Source organism: Syngnathoides biaculeatus, chromosome 5 (assembly GCF_019802595.1).
Source record: "Syngnathoides biaculeatus isolate LvHL_M chromosome 5, ASM1980259v1, whole genome shotgun sequence".
NCBI classification, from domain to species: domain Eukaryota; kingdom Metazoa; phylum Chordata; class Actinopteri; order Syngnathiformes; family Syngnathidae; genus Syngnathoides; species Syngnathoides biaculeatus.
Genome location: NC_084644.1, coordinates 4582460 through 4594831, shown reverse-complemented (window position 1 = coordinate 4594831; position 12372 = coordinate 4582460). Strand labels below are relative to the sequence as shown.

The following is a 12372-nucleotide window of genomic DNA, read 5'->3' as shown; positions in this document are numbered from 1 at the left end:
TCACGCCTCGGTTCCGTCACGCCGCTTCGGCTCCAGGACCCTTTGACTCGCCTCCGCCTCTCCCGGCACATATGTTGGTTGTCGAATCCAACATGGCTCCACGCGAGCATGCCAGCAAATTATTGGGACATCTTAAAGTTTGCATCTTACAAGAAATCAAATTGAAAGAAACTAAATTAATTGAGTTATACCAGCATTAAATCGGGAGTGTGTTTTGCGGGAATTTTGATATGTTTGTTGTTCAAGCAAACATTCACGCTCACATTCTCACCTACAATATGATTTTTTTTTTAACCATACATGCATGTTTTTGGAACGTGGGAGGAGAAACCCCAGCCATGCAATAATAACACACAAAATCCGCTAACCGCTACTGGCGGGATTATATCCATGTACAACCTAACGAAAATATAGCAAATGTGTTGCCATGTCAACACTGCCGCTCTCACAAACAATAACAATAAAACCAAACATATCAAAACAAGATAAATTATTGAAGATACTTGGTCAATATTTACTACCCGACTTTATTACTAATTTAATATCAAGCACTAGAGCATTTTTTAACATCAAAACGTTTTGATTGTTTTCCTTTATTCACATTATCCCACCTTTGAGAACGGAAAGGCCACAAACATTTCATTTCATAATGTGAGATGCATAACAATGCACGTGAGCAATGAATTGCATTGAAAGCACAAAAACAAGAGCAAATTTGTTTGTCCGCACGATTAGGCAAGAACTGAACAAGCCAAGCGTCGGTCCAGTTTCTGTGCTGCTTGTCCTCATTAAGGTCACCAGGAAAGCTGGAGCCGATCCCAGACCCTGGACTCAATGCTACTCAAATGCAGGCCGCTCAAACATTTGTTTTTTTAAATGAAACTCTGATCACAAGAACTCATGAAATCTTTGGTGGGGCGCCAAATAAAGGCGTGCATACGATCATTCATTTCATGACAGCTGCATCGGGCCCAAGTGAGGGCAGTACCCAACGAAATCCAGGACGTCAACGCTTTTTTTTTTTTTTTTTTTTAAATAGTAGTACTGTACGTCTCTTCCCCTTGGACGATAATGTTCGCAGATGATATCGTGATATGCAGTGAAAGCAGGGAGCAAGTGGAGGAAGAATTACAAAGATGGAGGCATGCACTGGAAAGGGAGAGGAATGAAGATTACCTGAAGTAAAACAGAATATATGTGCGTGAATGAGGGGGGAGAAGGGGGAAGAGTGAGGCTCGAGGGTGGACGACTTCAAATACTGGGGGTCAACAATCCAGAGCGACGGAGAGTGTGTTAAGGAAGTGAAGAAACGGGTCCAAGCGGGGTGGAACAGTTGGCGGAAGGTGTCTGGTGTTCTATGTGACAGAAGAGTCTCCGCTTAGGATGAAGGGCAAAGTTTATAAAAGAGTGGTGAGGCCGGATTAGAGACGGTGGCACTGAAGACACAACAGGAAGCAGAACTGGAGTTGGCAGAAATGAAGATGTTGAGGTTCTCGCTTGGTTGGATCGTATTAGAAATGAGCTCATTAGAGGGATGGCCAAAGTTGGATGTTTTGGAGACAAGGTTAGAGAGAGCAGACTTCGATGGTTTGGACCTGTCCAGAGGCGAGAGGGTTAGTATATTGGGAGAAAGGTGCTCAAGATGGAGCTGCCAGGCAAAAGAGCGAGAGAGAGGAAGACCAAAAAAAGGTTGATGGATGTTGTGAGGGAAGACATGAGGACAGTGGAAGATGCACGAGATGGGCTTTGACACGCTGCGGCGACCCCTTCACGGGACAAGCCGAAAGGAAAAGAAGAAGTACTGTACGTCTCTTCTTCCACAACCCTGAAAGGGTCATTTTTCTACACGTGACCTTTAGATTGGAAATTAGAACACCCTTTCTGTTTCTGAATGCGCTACAATACACGACCCATATTGAAAATGACAGCTCCTTTCCTCCTCCATTAAGGTTGGGCTAAATTGTTCAAGATCGCACGCAGCTCACGAAGGCGATAATGTTCGTCATCGTCTCACGGGTGACCTTTCATGTCAGGATGAGCGCCACTCACGACGCGCGAGCGACCACTCAAGCCGTAGCTTAACGTTATTTAAGAGCGTCTGCAGCAAAGATTTTTCAGACGGCGGTGCGCTAATAAATTTTTAATACACGCACCACAAAAGGGGGATCGCGGCAAATTCGCCCCATTCACTGCTGAGTAAATGAAGGCAAACTGACACTTCTATTACGACTAATACGGGGGTAATCCAACTCGCCGGCCCTCTCTCAGTCTAATCTCCAGTATATAAACCTTCGTTTGGGCAGGTCTGTGGAAATGCGGTGCTCCTCCTGCTCCTTGGCGTCACAGTAATCCCTCTAAGGCTCTTACGCACGTGAAATTATTTAAGAATGAAAGCAGGCACGTCTCATCACTGTGACGGGCTCACTGTGGAAGATGGCTAATAAATAAACACTGAACAAATCCTCTCCAAGGAGGAGGGAGGAGGCCGGGCGGGGGGCGGCTGGCTTCATTCACTCGTCGTTTTTTTTTTTTTTTTGTTTTTTTTGTTGAGATGACAAAGAACGTTTGACACGAACCAGCATCTGGAGGTGGGGGGGGGGGGGGGGCGTTGTGACTCAACCCCGACGTCAGCATCGCCCTTCTACACACCAACCTAAAAGCAATCCGGAAGTCCTTTGCAGAGGAAACGATGGCAGCTGCCAAGGCTTACACATTCGATGATAAGAGTCTACATCACAAATCTGGATTATTTGATGATGTATTTTCTCAACGTTTCATTTCTCCCAAATTCGAATTGAAGGATTATTTCGCAAAAATTAATCCATCCGAGATCATTTTGCACTCGGCGATGGTGAGAATGCGTTAATGGTTGTCTTGCCGTGCACGCGCCCTGCGAATGACTGGGAACGTGTCAAGAGTTTTGTCGGGTTTTAGGAAGCTGCGTTGGCCTCAGGTCCCTGTGACCCTGAACAGGATAAGATTGGGGGAGGGTGGGGGAGATGCATGAACGCAATTTCGTCCACTATTGCTGTTTTGGAGCATTATAATCCTCCAATTCTTTCACTTTCATCTTTAATAACATAAGCAATCTGTGGATTCTCCTGTTAAATTAAATAAGCAAGCAAATTTGTGTGCCCCCGGCCACGTTATGACCAGTTGAAATGCATAAAATCCAATACAAGAGCTGCACTAAAAAGAAAAATGTCCAATTTTGATTGCCAGTGCCTGATACCACTGAGGAGTCTTTGTAATATTTTCCTTTTTTTTTTTCTTTTAATATATATAACACTATCAATGTGTGGCTTCTCGCCAAAATGGTAATGCGAAGATTATTTTAAGAATACCAGCATCGAGAATTTTAAATAGCATTGTGCAGTAGCACGGCGTGCACGAAAATCTCGTTTATAAGGACACGAAATCGTTGGGGGAGGTAATAAAGGTATAGTGCGTTCAACGTCGGTCGGGCTTGCCGTAGCTGGACTCGAGCTCGGACGCAGTTCTGCAGTCGTCGACCTCTTCCATTTCCATCGCGATGCATTCCTCCCGATGCATTTCGAGGCTACGCAGGAGGACCTGGTCCTGCCTCGCGTACGACGGCGGCCTTTAAACGTCTTTTCAAGTGTCAGGAGGGGGATTGAATATGCGTGACGGCGTCCGGGGCCAACGGGGTGCAGCCGCGCTCTCCAGATGTAAAGCGTGTACTGTGTCGTCTGCCTGACAGGAGCAGATGGGGAGCCGATGAGATGCTGTTTGATCTCCATCCTCCCACCATCTTCTCAAATCAGACGCAGGCCCCTCTTCTGGCTTGACGCAGCCAGCCAAATAAGTCACATAAACAACCCCTCTCGCTGATGTTAAATAATAACCTCTCCCACGTCTATCTGAGGATAACATCTGCGCTTAAGATTTGTGCGGCGGTGTCGTGTCATCACCCCGATAGCTGCGGGGATGCATTTACTAATTAAATCTCGGCGCGAGTCTCAGCAAGAAAACGGCAAAGTGCGTGCGGACGCAGTCAAACGATGTGTCGACAGATGTCGACATTTGATTGCGCCATCGTCTTACCTCGACGCTTCCACATGCGTGCAAGGACAGCGCGGCCAGCAAGACTGGAATTGCGGAATGTCCCATATCGATGTCCTCCCACTGTTGTGGTTTGCAGTTGACCGAGTAGCTAGAGGAGAACCAGTGAGTCCAACATAAGCTCAGCCGAAGTGATGCTCCCGAGATAGCTCCTGCGCCTCTGCGTCCTGCTCAGCGTCTGCGTCTCCAGTCGCAGTGTGGCTCAGATGTGAATCATACACAACTCGCAGAAACCAAGCCCTGTTTCTGCGGCTATTTGTCACCGGCTTCGTCGAAAGGAGGGGGGCGATACTCGGCCTGGTGAACAGTGACATCTGGTGGTCGTAATTCGACGCTGCGCTAGGGAACTCGCGTCGCTGTCAAGTCGAATGCAAAGTGCAGTACACTGGATCTGCAATATAAAATTGTATAAATGAAACGATTGCATGCATTTTGATATTTTTACCAAATCCTCACCATAATTACAGTTCATATTCTTAAATTATAACGAATTTAATATTTATCAATGAACCAGTTATTTGATAAAGTTAAGAAAATATACAATGCCGTACGTATATGCAGAATTGTTTGTTTTAATGATAAGGATAATAATAAATGTCTATACTCATCGTATTATGCACACTTAATCAAAAACGAGTTATTTAAAAGATTAGATTAACGCATACAAAATAAATGAATGGATCCCTATATTTTAAGTATCCAATTAGTGGGATATTTTTAGGTTTATTTCTGCTCCCCTTTGGAAAGGATTATTCCCCCCACTTGAGTTGTATATGTTATAGGATACATTAATGTTAAATACATAAATCAACGGATTTGTCCTGATCTCAATCTTTTTTCTTTATTTTTTTTTTTTTACAACAACCCCATAAAAGGAATTTGAACATGGGTGTGTAGACTTTTTATATCCACCGTTAATACTGTCCAGGGATGTGTAACAGTCATAGCCTTTGTTTAGTGGTCTTCTCTGAAGAACATTTTAGTCGCAGTCGCAAATAACCGTCACTTTAGTTTAATCCAGTATTCGTTTGGCCTTTTAAGTGTAACTTCCAAAACAATCCTGTGCAATCAATTAAATTTTCTGCACAATGTTTTTTTCAAATGTGTGTGTATATGTGCGTGAGGATGGATTATCATTGTGCACATTGTCGAAAAGTGCAGTCGCTATATTTCCTTGCATTTGTTTACAGGGCAAGCATGCCACATCCAACATGGCGGACGCGTTCACTCAACCTGCACCGTATCTACATGCACATGTCTATGGCGGTGTGGAGCTGCAGGTATTTGTGGGCGGGGCTTGTTCATAGGTGTGTAAGGAAGCGTTCTTATTTTTTTTTTTTTGTCTTAGCGTCGACACAGGAAGTTGTTGTCCCATTTCATCCACTTGCGAAATACATAGTTCGCTTTTGTTGCTTTTCAACACCACACGCGTTTGTTTTTTCTGTTTTTTTTTTTTTTCCACTTCTAACTTTATTTACAACCGAAGGGGGAGCCAGAGGATCAAGTGGCTTCGTATCTTCGTTGAGGATGTACGCCGCTAGATACGACGTGAGTGGCCGCGACCACAGTACTGTCCTCTCAAAGATCATATTTCCCCCCCCCCCCTCATTCCATTTTTATCTCATCTCATCTCAAAGGCCTCAACTCAATGCGCTTGGAAGTGTTGTACTTTGAATGCAATGCGATGAATAGTTGAAGCCAAACTTTTACGTGAATGACTGATAAATAGCCTACAAACAGACGTCTCAAATTTCGTTTCTGGAAGCAGGAAGGAACAAAAAAAGTTTCACTTGACTCTGTACTTTCATGCTGGACAAACTCATATTGCTCATTTTATTATTATTATTATTGTTATTTAGCGGCTCACCAATGAAGTCCTCTTATTTTCGCACCCTCAAGTCGCCACACCAACATTTGCAGGATAACACGTGCTACAAGTGTTTCCAACGTTTCGTGCATCTTAATATTTTCACATTTCTCAGGAGCACTGAACCTCTTCTTGCTTATTTTGTGGGGCTGCGACTGGCTGGAGAAGAGTGGAGGGTGGATTCCACTTCTAGCCTGTTGCCCAAAGTCAGCTGGGATCGGCTCCAGCTCACCTGTGATCAACTCTTAATTTTTTACGTGTCTGAGAAAACACACTAAGGCCGTGAGCGCCCCCTTTGACCACCGTGAGCAACAGCAGACGTGTGCACTGTGTGGTCAGATCCGTGTCATCCATTGAAGTTACATGCCTCATTTAAAGATTCAGATTACAGCATTTATTTACATTCCCATCAGAACATTTTCATGAACAAGTTTTTGGTTTTGCAAACTTAACAATGAAAATGTCAACAAACAAAAAATATACATTGCTAACTAAACCAGGCCAACTATGCACTGTAATTTTGAAATGTTGCATCCAACTTTTTCACATTTTTTTAACCCACAATGATGTCCCCGTCTGTTTTTCTTGGTGTAAAACTGAATTATTGCTTGCAGAATATCTTTAGCGATGCACATTGAAAGCTGAATGTTGCTACCAAACAGTTTTAAGGTTAATATTATGAGGTCTCCTATTTTTAAAATACAGAATTATCTTTTTTGTGCACTGTATTGTCTGTGTTTCATCCTCGATCAGGCTGCGCCAAGGTGGAATTTTTAACATTATACACCATCTCATCCTGCACTTTCTACTTTGGCTACAGACCAGACCATTCTCACTCCAAAAAAAGAGAAAATTTCATCCAGTTTCACCACTTTTTCTTCATTATTATTATTTTGTTATTATTATTATTATATTATTGTTATTTAGCGGCTCACCAATGAAGTCCTCTTATTTTCGCACCCTCAAGTCGCCACACCAACATTTGCAGGATAACACGTGCTACAAGTGTTTCCAACGTTTCGTGCATCTTAATATTTTCACATTTCTCAGGAGCACTGAACCTCTTCTTGCTTATTTTGTGGGGCTGCGACTGGCTGGAGAAGAGTGGAGGGTGGATTCCACTTCTAGCCTGTTGCCCAAAGTCAGCTGGGATCGGCTCCAGCTCACCTGTGATCAACTCTTAATTTTTTACGTGTCTGAGAAAACACACTAAGGCCGTGAGCGCCCCCTTTGACCACCGTGAGCAACAGCAGACGTGTGCACTGTGTGGTCAGATCCGTGTCATCCATTGAAGTTACATGCCTCATTTAAAGATTCAGATTACAGCATTTATTTACATTCCCATCAGAACATTTTCAAGAACAAGTTTTTGGTTTTGCAAACTTAACAATGAAAATGTCAACAAACAAAAAATATACATTGCTAACTAAACCAGGCCAACTATGCACTGTAATTTTGAAATGTTGCATCCAACTTTTTCACATTTTTTTAACCCACAATGATGTCCCCGTCTGTTTTTCTTGGTGTAAAACTGAATTATTGCTTGCAGAATATCTTTAGCGATGCACATTGAAAGCTGAATGTTGCTACCAAACAGTTTTAAGGTTAATATTATGAGGTCTCCTATTTTTAAAATACAGAATTATCTTTTTTGTGCACTGTATTGTCTGTGCTTTCATCCTCGATCAGGCTGCGCCAAGGTGGAATTTTTAACATTATACACCATCTCATCCTGCACTTTCTACTTTGGCTACAGACCAGACCATTCTCACTCCAAAAAAAGAGAAAATTTCATCCAGTTTCACCACTTTTTCTTCATTATTATTATTTTGTTATTATTATTATTATTATTCACATACTCTGACATTCATTAAAGCAACAGCATTTTTTTCTTACTTTTGCCATTATTATCTAAAGTAAACGTAAGCACCATGTCTAACTCGTCTTTGCTCTACGTTGCCCAGACTGTTTCTAACTAAAGCAGCGGTGGTGGGCGATGTTTGTAATTATGAGTGTATCCCTTTAAGAGCCGGAGGTTGGCGGTGTCAGGTAAACAAGGAAGTAGAGTGTGTGGCACGGTGTGGCCGCGTGCTGTTGTTTAAAAATAATAAAAAAACTTGGGCTGTGGTTCACTGTGCTGGGTCAGTTTTCATGTGCGCTACAAGTGCGCAATTGCGCAGGTGCGCAGCTTAGAGGGAACGTTGCCTGTGATCCCATTGAGGATAAGCAGTACTCAAGATGGAGGGATGGAAGCAACTGCCACCTACAGGATGTGCCAATTCACACTTGGTGGTGGTCTGCATTCTCATGATTTTATGATTATTATTATTATTATTATTTTTCCATAAGGGCCGATGTCCCTTTCCAGCCCTAGACTAGAACTTTGCTGTCCGTCAAGAAAATGGCAGCACTCTGCCGCATTTGGAGGTTTCTCATTGTAGAAGAGGTAATAATAACTCATTCCCGGAGTGAAGAATGGGCTCTGATGGAGTTTGCTTAATGGTCATATTAAGGGCTGATTAATTGATGAAGCGGGCGCTGAGCGGTGGGTGCGGAGAGACCCCGAAGCACTCGCTGACCCCATCTCTAAAGATTTCTCTCGTTCTGGGCCGTGATTGCCGTTCGAGATTCCGCTTAGACGGCGCGTGTGGAAGGCAGGCGCTGAGTAAAAATAGGCCTTAATTGCAGCGAGTTATCATCCGGACTCGTGTAATTGAGCCCCCGTCGTAAGGGGCGGCCCCGTCTGACAAATTGATTTAATAGCAACGCGGTTCTCCATCACTAATGGCGCTCGGGCGTCCTCGCTCATCCGCTTTAGGCGCTGAATTCGTTGTGCGTTGATTACGCCGCCCGCGTCAGCGAGCGCCGCACCGGGCATACGTCTGGTGCCGACACACGTGCGCCCGTTGGCCGTGCGGCGTCTGGAAACGGGTTTGACCGGTCTTGCAAACGGAGGTATGTCGCTTGTCACTGCACGCCGCTCTTGCAACTTTACGGCGTTCATTAGCATTTTTAAACCACGCGTAGTGTACAGAGCTGCCCTACGCTCAGTCAACTGAGGTTCACGTCCAACTGATTTTTTTTTTGTTGTTTTTTTAAAGAAATCATTTTCCCCAAAGTGTTTTGTAGAGCGTCACCGGTAGGAAACAGTTAACTAGCTCATTCCAGAACTAATGCAGTACAAAGTACAAGTCGAACACAGTCCAATGTTTGGACGACTGCTCGGTATTTTTCCCAATGGACCTTTCTGTGGCTGTAAATATTGAATATTCGGATAGTTCTTCGGGCGGAATGACGCGGAGTCGGCGATCCGCAGGTTCAAATCTGTACGGAAGTATTCCTCAGTCTTCCCCATCAACCGATACTGCTATTCCTTCCTCGGATGAGGATAAATCCGGGAAAAATTGTGTCCCATGTAATCGAGCGTTTGGAACGGCACGTAACACGTCACGTCCGCGCACGTGGGTCACGTGACTCGCCAAAATGGCAGCGCCCTTGAAAATTCACAATTCTCGATAAAAATCTTCTCCAACCACCATGAAATGAGAGAGGATTAATATTACATTATCAAGATAGAGTACATATTACATGACCGATTTGATAGTTTCTTGATCTTAACCACCGGAATTTCCCTCTAAGGCCTTATTAAAAAAAAAACAAAAAAAAAAACATGCAACAGCCAAATCCAGTACTTTTTACCCCCATTCTCAAATAAAAGTTGGGGTGTGGAGTAAAACAAATACGTGACGGTTTTCCATTCCCCAGCGGGAACCAATCACGAGACAAACGCGCTACCTGCTGCAATCCACGTTTTTATTTTATGACTTTAGTTTTGTGCCAAATGCTCACATTGCACCCCCCCCCAGGGCCACAATGACCACCACGAGCGGATCGACTTCCTAACCAGCAAGGAGAAAGCCTCGTCCAAGCGGCGCGTCGGCGCCGTGGTCGGCGTTGTGGTGGCGGCCCTCGTCGTCGCCGCTGTGGTTGCTTTCCTCATCTGGCTTTTTGTCTGTGAGTGCTCTCGAGAAGCTTCCCCCACGAAGTCGCCCCGCCACGCTTGTGCGAACATCACGGGGATGTTTCTTTTCTTTTTTTTTTTTTTTTGGCGCAAATCAAAGTTCCCCTTTGTTGGGTTTAATGAGACGTTTGAAGTGTTTATTCCGCCGACGTCGGCTCGTGCGGAAGACAAAGCTCGCGTCACAGTCGGTGTTTATACTTGCTGTGAAAGCTCTTTGACAGGAGACTGCAATCGTGGCTTCTTTGAATGTTTTTTTTTTGTTTTGTTTTATGATTTATGATTTCCCCTTAGCTATAGCTCAAGTGACAGCACTGACTTTCTCCTTTTGGATAATGCTAAGTAAACACAAAAAAAGTCAGTGACACGAGTTCTGACGAACAGGCCTCTGAGGTCTTGATTAGCAACCCCCCCACCCCGACGGACGACGCAGTTTTTTTGTCCTCTCAACTCGAGATCAATCCGCGCGTCTTTTAAAAATCGTGTTTGTGTTTTAAAAGCCTCTCTGCCGTCTGAGGCGACAAGCCCGAAATGACGCGCAGTCGCAACGCTCTCCTTGTGCCTTCTCGCCTTCAAGTTAAGGATGCCGACGAAGCCACGCTCAGTAAGCAGCAGAAACCCGCCGTGCTGGTCTTCAGCGGCCACATGCTGTTGCCCGACGTCCCGTACGAAGACAAGTTGGAGGACACCAGCGGCCCCGAATTTGAAGCACTGGCCGAGAAACTGGAGGGAGTTGTGAGTTTCTTGCCGGGAGACGGCACGCACGTTTTTACACCTTACGTAAAATATTGGCTCTGTCGCGGAATGAACTATTTTTGGAAATATTACCAATGGCTGTAACGTGTTGGCCTCACAGTTCTGAGGTCCAGGGTTCGATCCCCGGCCCCACCTGTGTGGAGTCTGCGTGTTCTCCCCGTGCCTGCGTGGGTTTCCTCCGGGCACTCCGATTTCCTCCCACATCCAAAAAACATTACAACATTAATTGAACACTCTAAATTGACCCTAGGTGTGATTGTGAGCGCGGCTGTCTGTCTCGGTCTGCCCTGGGATTGGCTGGCGACCAGTTCGGGGTGTAACCCGCCTCCTGCTCGTTGACAGCTGGGATAGGCTCCAGCACTCCCTTGTGAGGATAAGCGGCTAAGAAAATGGATGGATATGAACAATTGGAGTAGATTGGTCCTCCATTTCCGCTGGAGTTTTTTTTCCTACTGCGATGACTGTACCCAAAATTGTACATAAGCGTCATAGTTTTTCTAACTAAGCTACCCTAACATGGTGTTCAAGTCATACATTTAGTAAATATTTCCAGGCAACAAGTATAAAATAAAAAAAATCTAATGAAAAGCAGTAACTGTCTTCTTGTGGCGCAGTACGACCCGTTGACACATTAACTGACTCAACTTTTTTTTTTTCCTGGTAATTCAGATTTTCTCTGCACATTGGATGTGATTGAAATGGATAAAAAATACCAAGTACAAAAAAGTTACTGTTAAATATTGTGAACAGTGTTTGGACAAGCTTTGTTTCACATTAAAACGATCACACTCAAAACCCCCAAATTTTGTTGGAGTAATTTGCATTAAAACACAATTTTTTGTTGTTGTTGATCTACAGCTGGTAAATTTATTTCACGAATATTTTTATGTTTTTCTTCGTCTACTGCTGACGCAGTACGCAATGTTTTGCACAGTGGGTTACAGCAACACTTGTATTATCCGTAACGCCTGCAGGGGGCGCCCAAGAGCAGAAATAAGACCCAGAAATCCAAAGATAAACAGTAACGCTCCTGTATTCTCTTCTGTCTGTACACAGTTGTATATGTCGCATTAATATATGTACGCATAGTATATTTTTCATTTTACATGTATTTCTTTCATATAGTATTCATAGTAGTGATGACATAAAATTTTTCGAGAGATTGACAATGGTGACAACATCGGGCAAGACCGCTTAATTGAGAGTTCCGCTGTTGTGGTTGTTATCATTCAAGTATTTTAATGTGCTTCTATTTAAACTGAATTTAATTTAAAAAAAACAGAATCAATCAATCACAAGCTTTTCACGTGATCTGTTCCTAAAAAAAAAATGTTCTCTCTTCATAGTTGGAAGAAAACTTGAAGAAGGATCCATTACTTGCTGCGTACTACACAAAGTCTGTTGTCACAGCTTTCAGGTACTTTTTCTTTGGGGATCCCGGACATCATGATGATGATATTTATTGTTTTTGTGTAAATTTGAAGTAAACCTGCGTTTCAAATATTTTGCAAAGCCTTTGATTTTTTTGTTTATGAATTCAGTATTTCATCCAGGTGAAAGCGTGTTTTCTTCAACTGTGCCCATTTAGTTGAATGTTTAGTCAGCGGAGCGGACTTTCGTGTGCATAATTTATGCAAATTTGTGTGAT

The 12372-nt window shown here is 43.7% G+C and overlaps 2 protein-coding genes across 7 annotated transcripts in view; one reads left to right on the top strand and one right to left on the bottom strand.

Annotated features, from left to right (window-relative positions):
- aplp1 (amyloid beta (A4) precursor-like protein 1) overlaps window positions 1-6166 on the bottom strand; it is a 38266-nt gene extending 32100 nt beyond the window's left edge. Inside the window, exons 1-2 of the mRNA XM_061819449.1 lie at window positions 5951-6166; window positions 4066-4474 (exon numbers count right to left, since the gene is read on the bottom strand). Of these exons, the coding sequence (XP_061675433.1) occupies window positions 4066-4131 (66 nt within the window). The 5' untranslated portion in view covers window positions 4132-4474; window positions 5951-6166. The remainder of the gene's footprint in view (window positions 1-4065; window positions 4475-5950) is intronic.
- The window catches only part of st14 (ST14 transmembrane serine protease matriptase), an 80342-nt gene that overhangs the window by 50507 nt on the left and 17463 nt on the right, over window positions 1-12372 (top strand). For 4 of the 6 annotated variants that reach the window (XM_061819438.1, XM_061819437.1, XM_061819435.1 and 1 more), the window contains 5 exons: window positions 5274-5363; window positions 5570-5631; window positions 9817-9964; window positions 10546-10703; window positions 12071-12141. In XM_061819438.1, the coding sequence (XP_061675422.1) occupies window positions 5274-5363; window positions 5570-5631; window positions 9817-9964; window positions 10546-10703; window positions 12071-12141 (529 nt within the window). Of the gene's footprint in view, window positions 1-5273; window positions 5364-5416; window positions 5632-9816; window positions 9965-10545; window positions 10704-12070; window positions 12142-12372 lie in introns of those variants that run through there. The other 2 variants (XM_061819439.1, XM_061819440.1) reach the window with 2 other exon arrangements.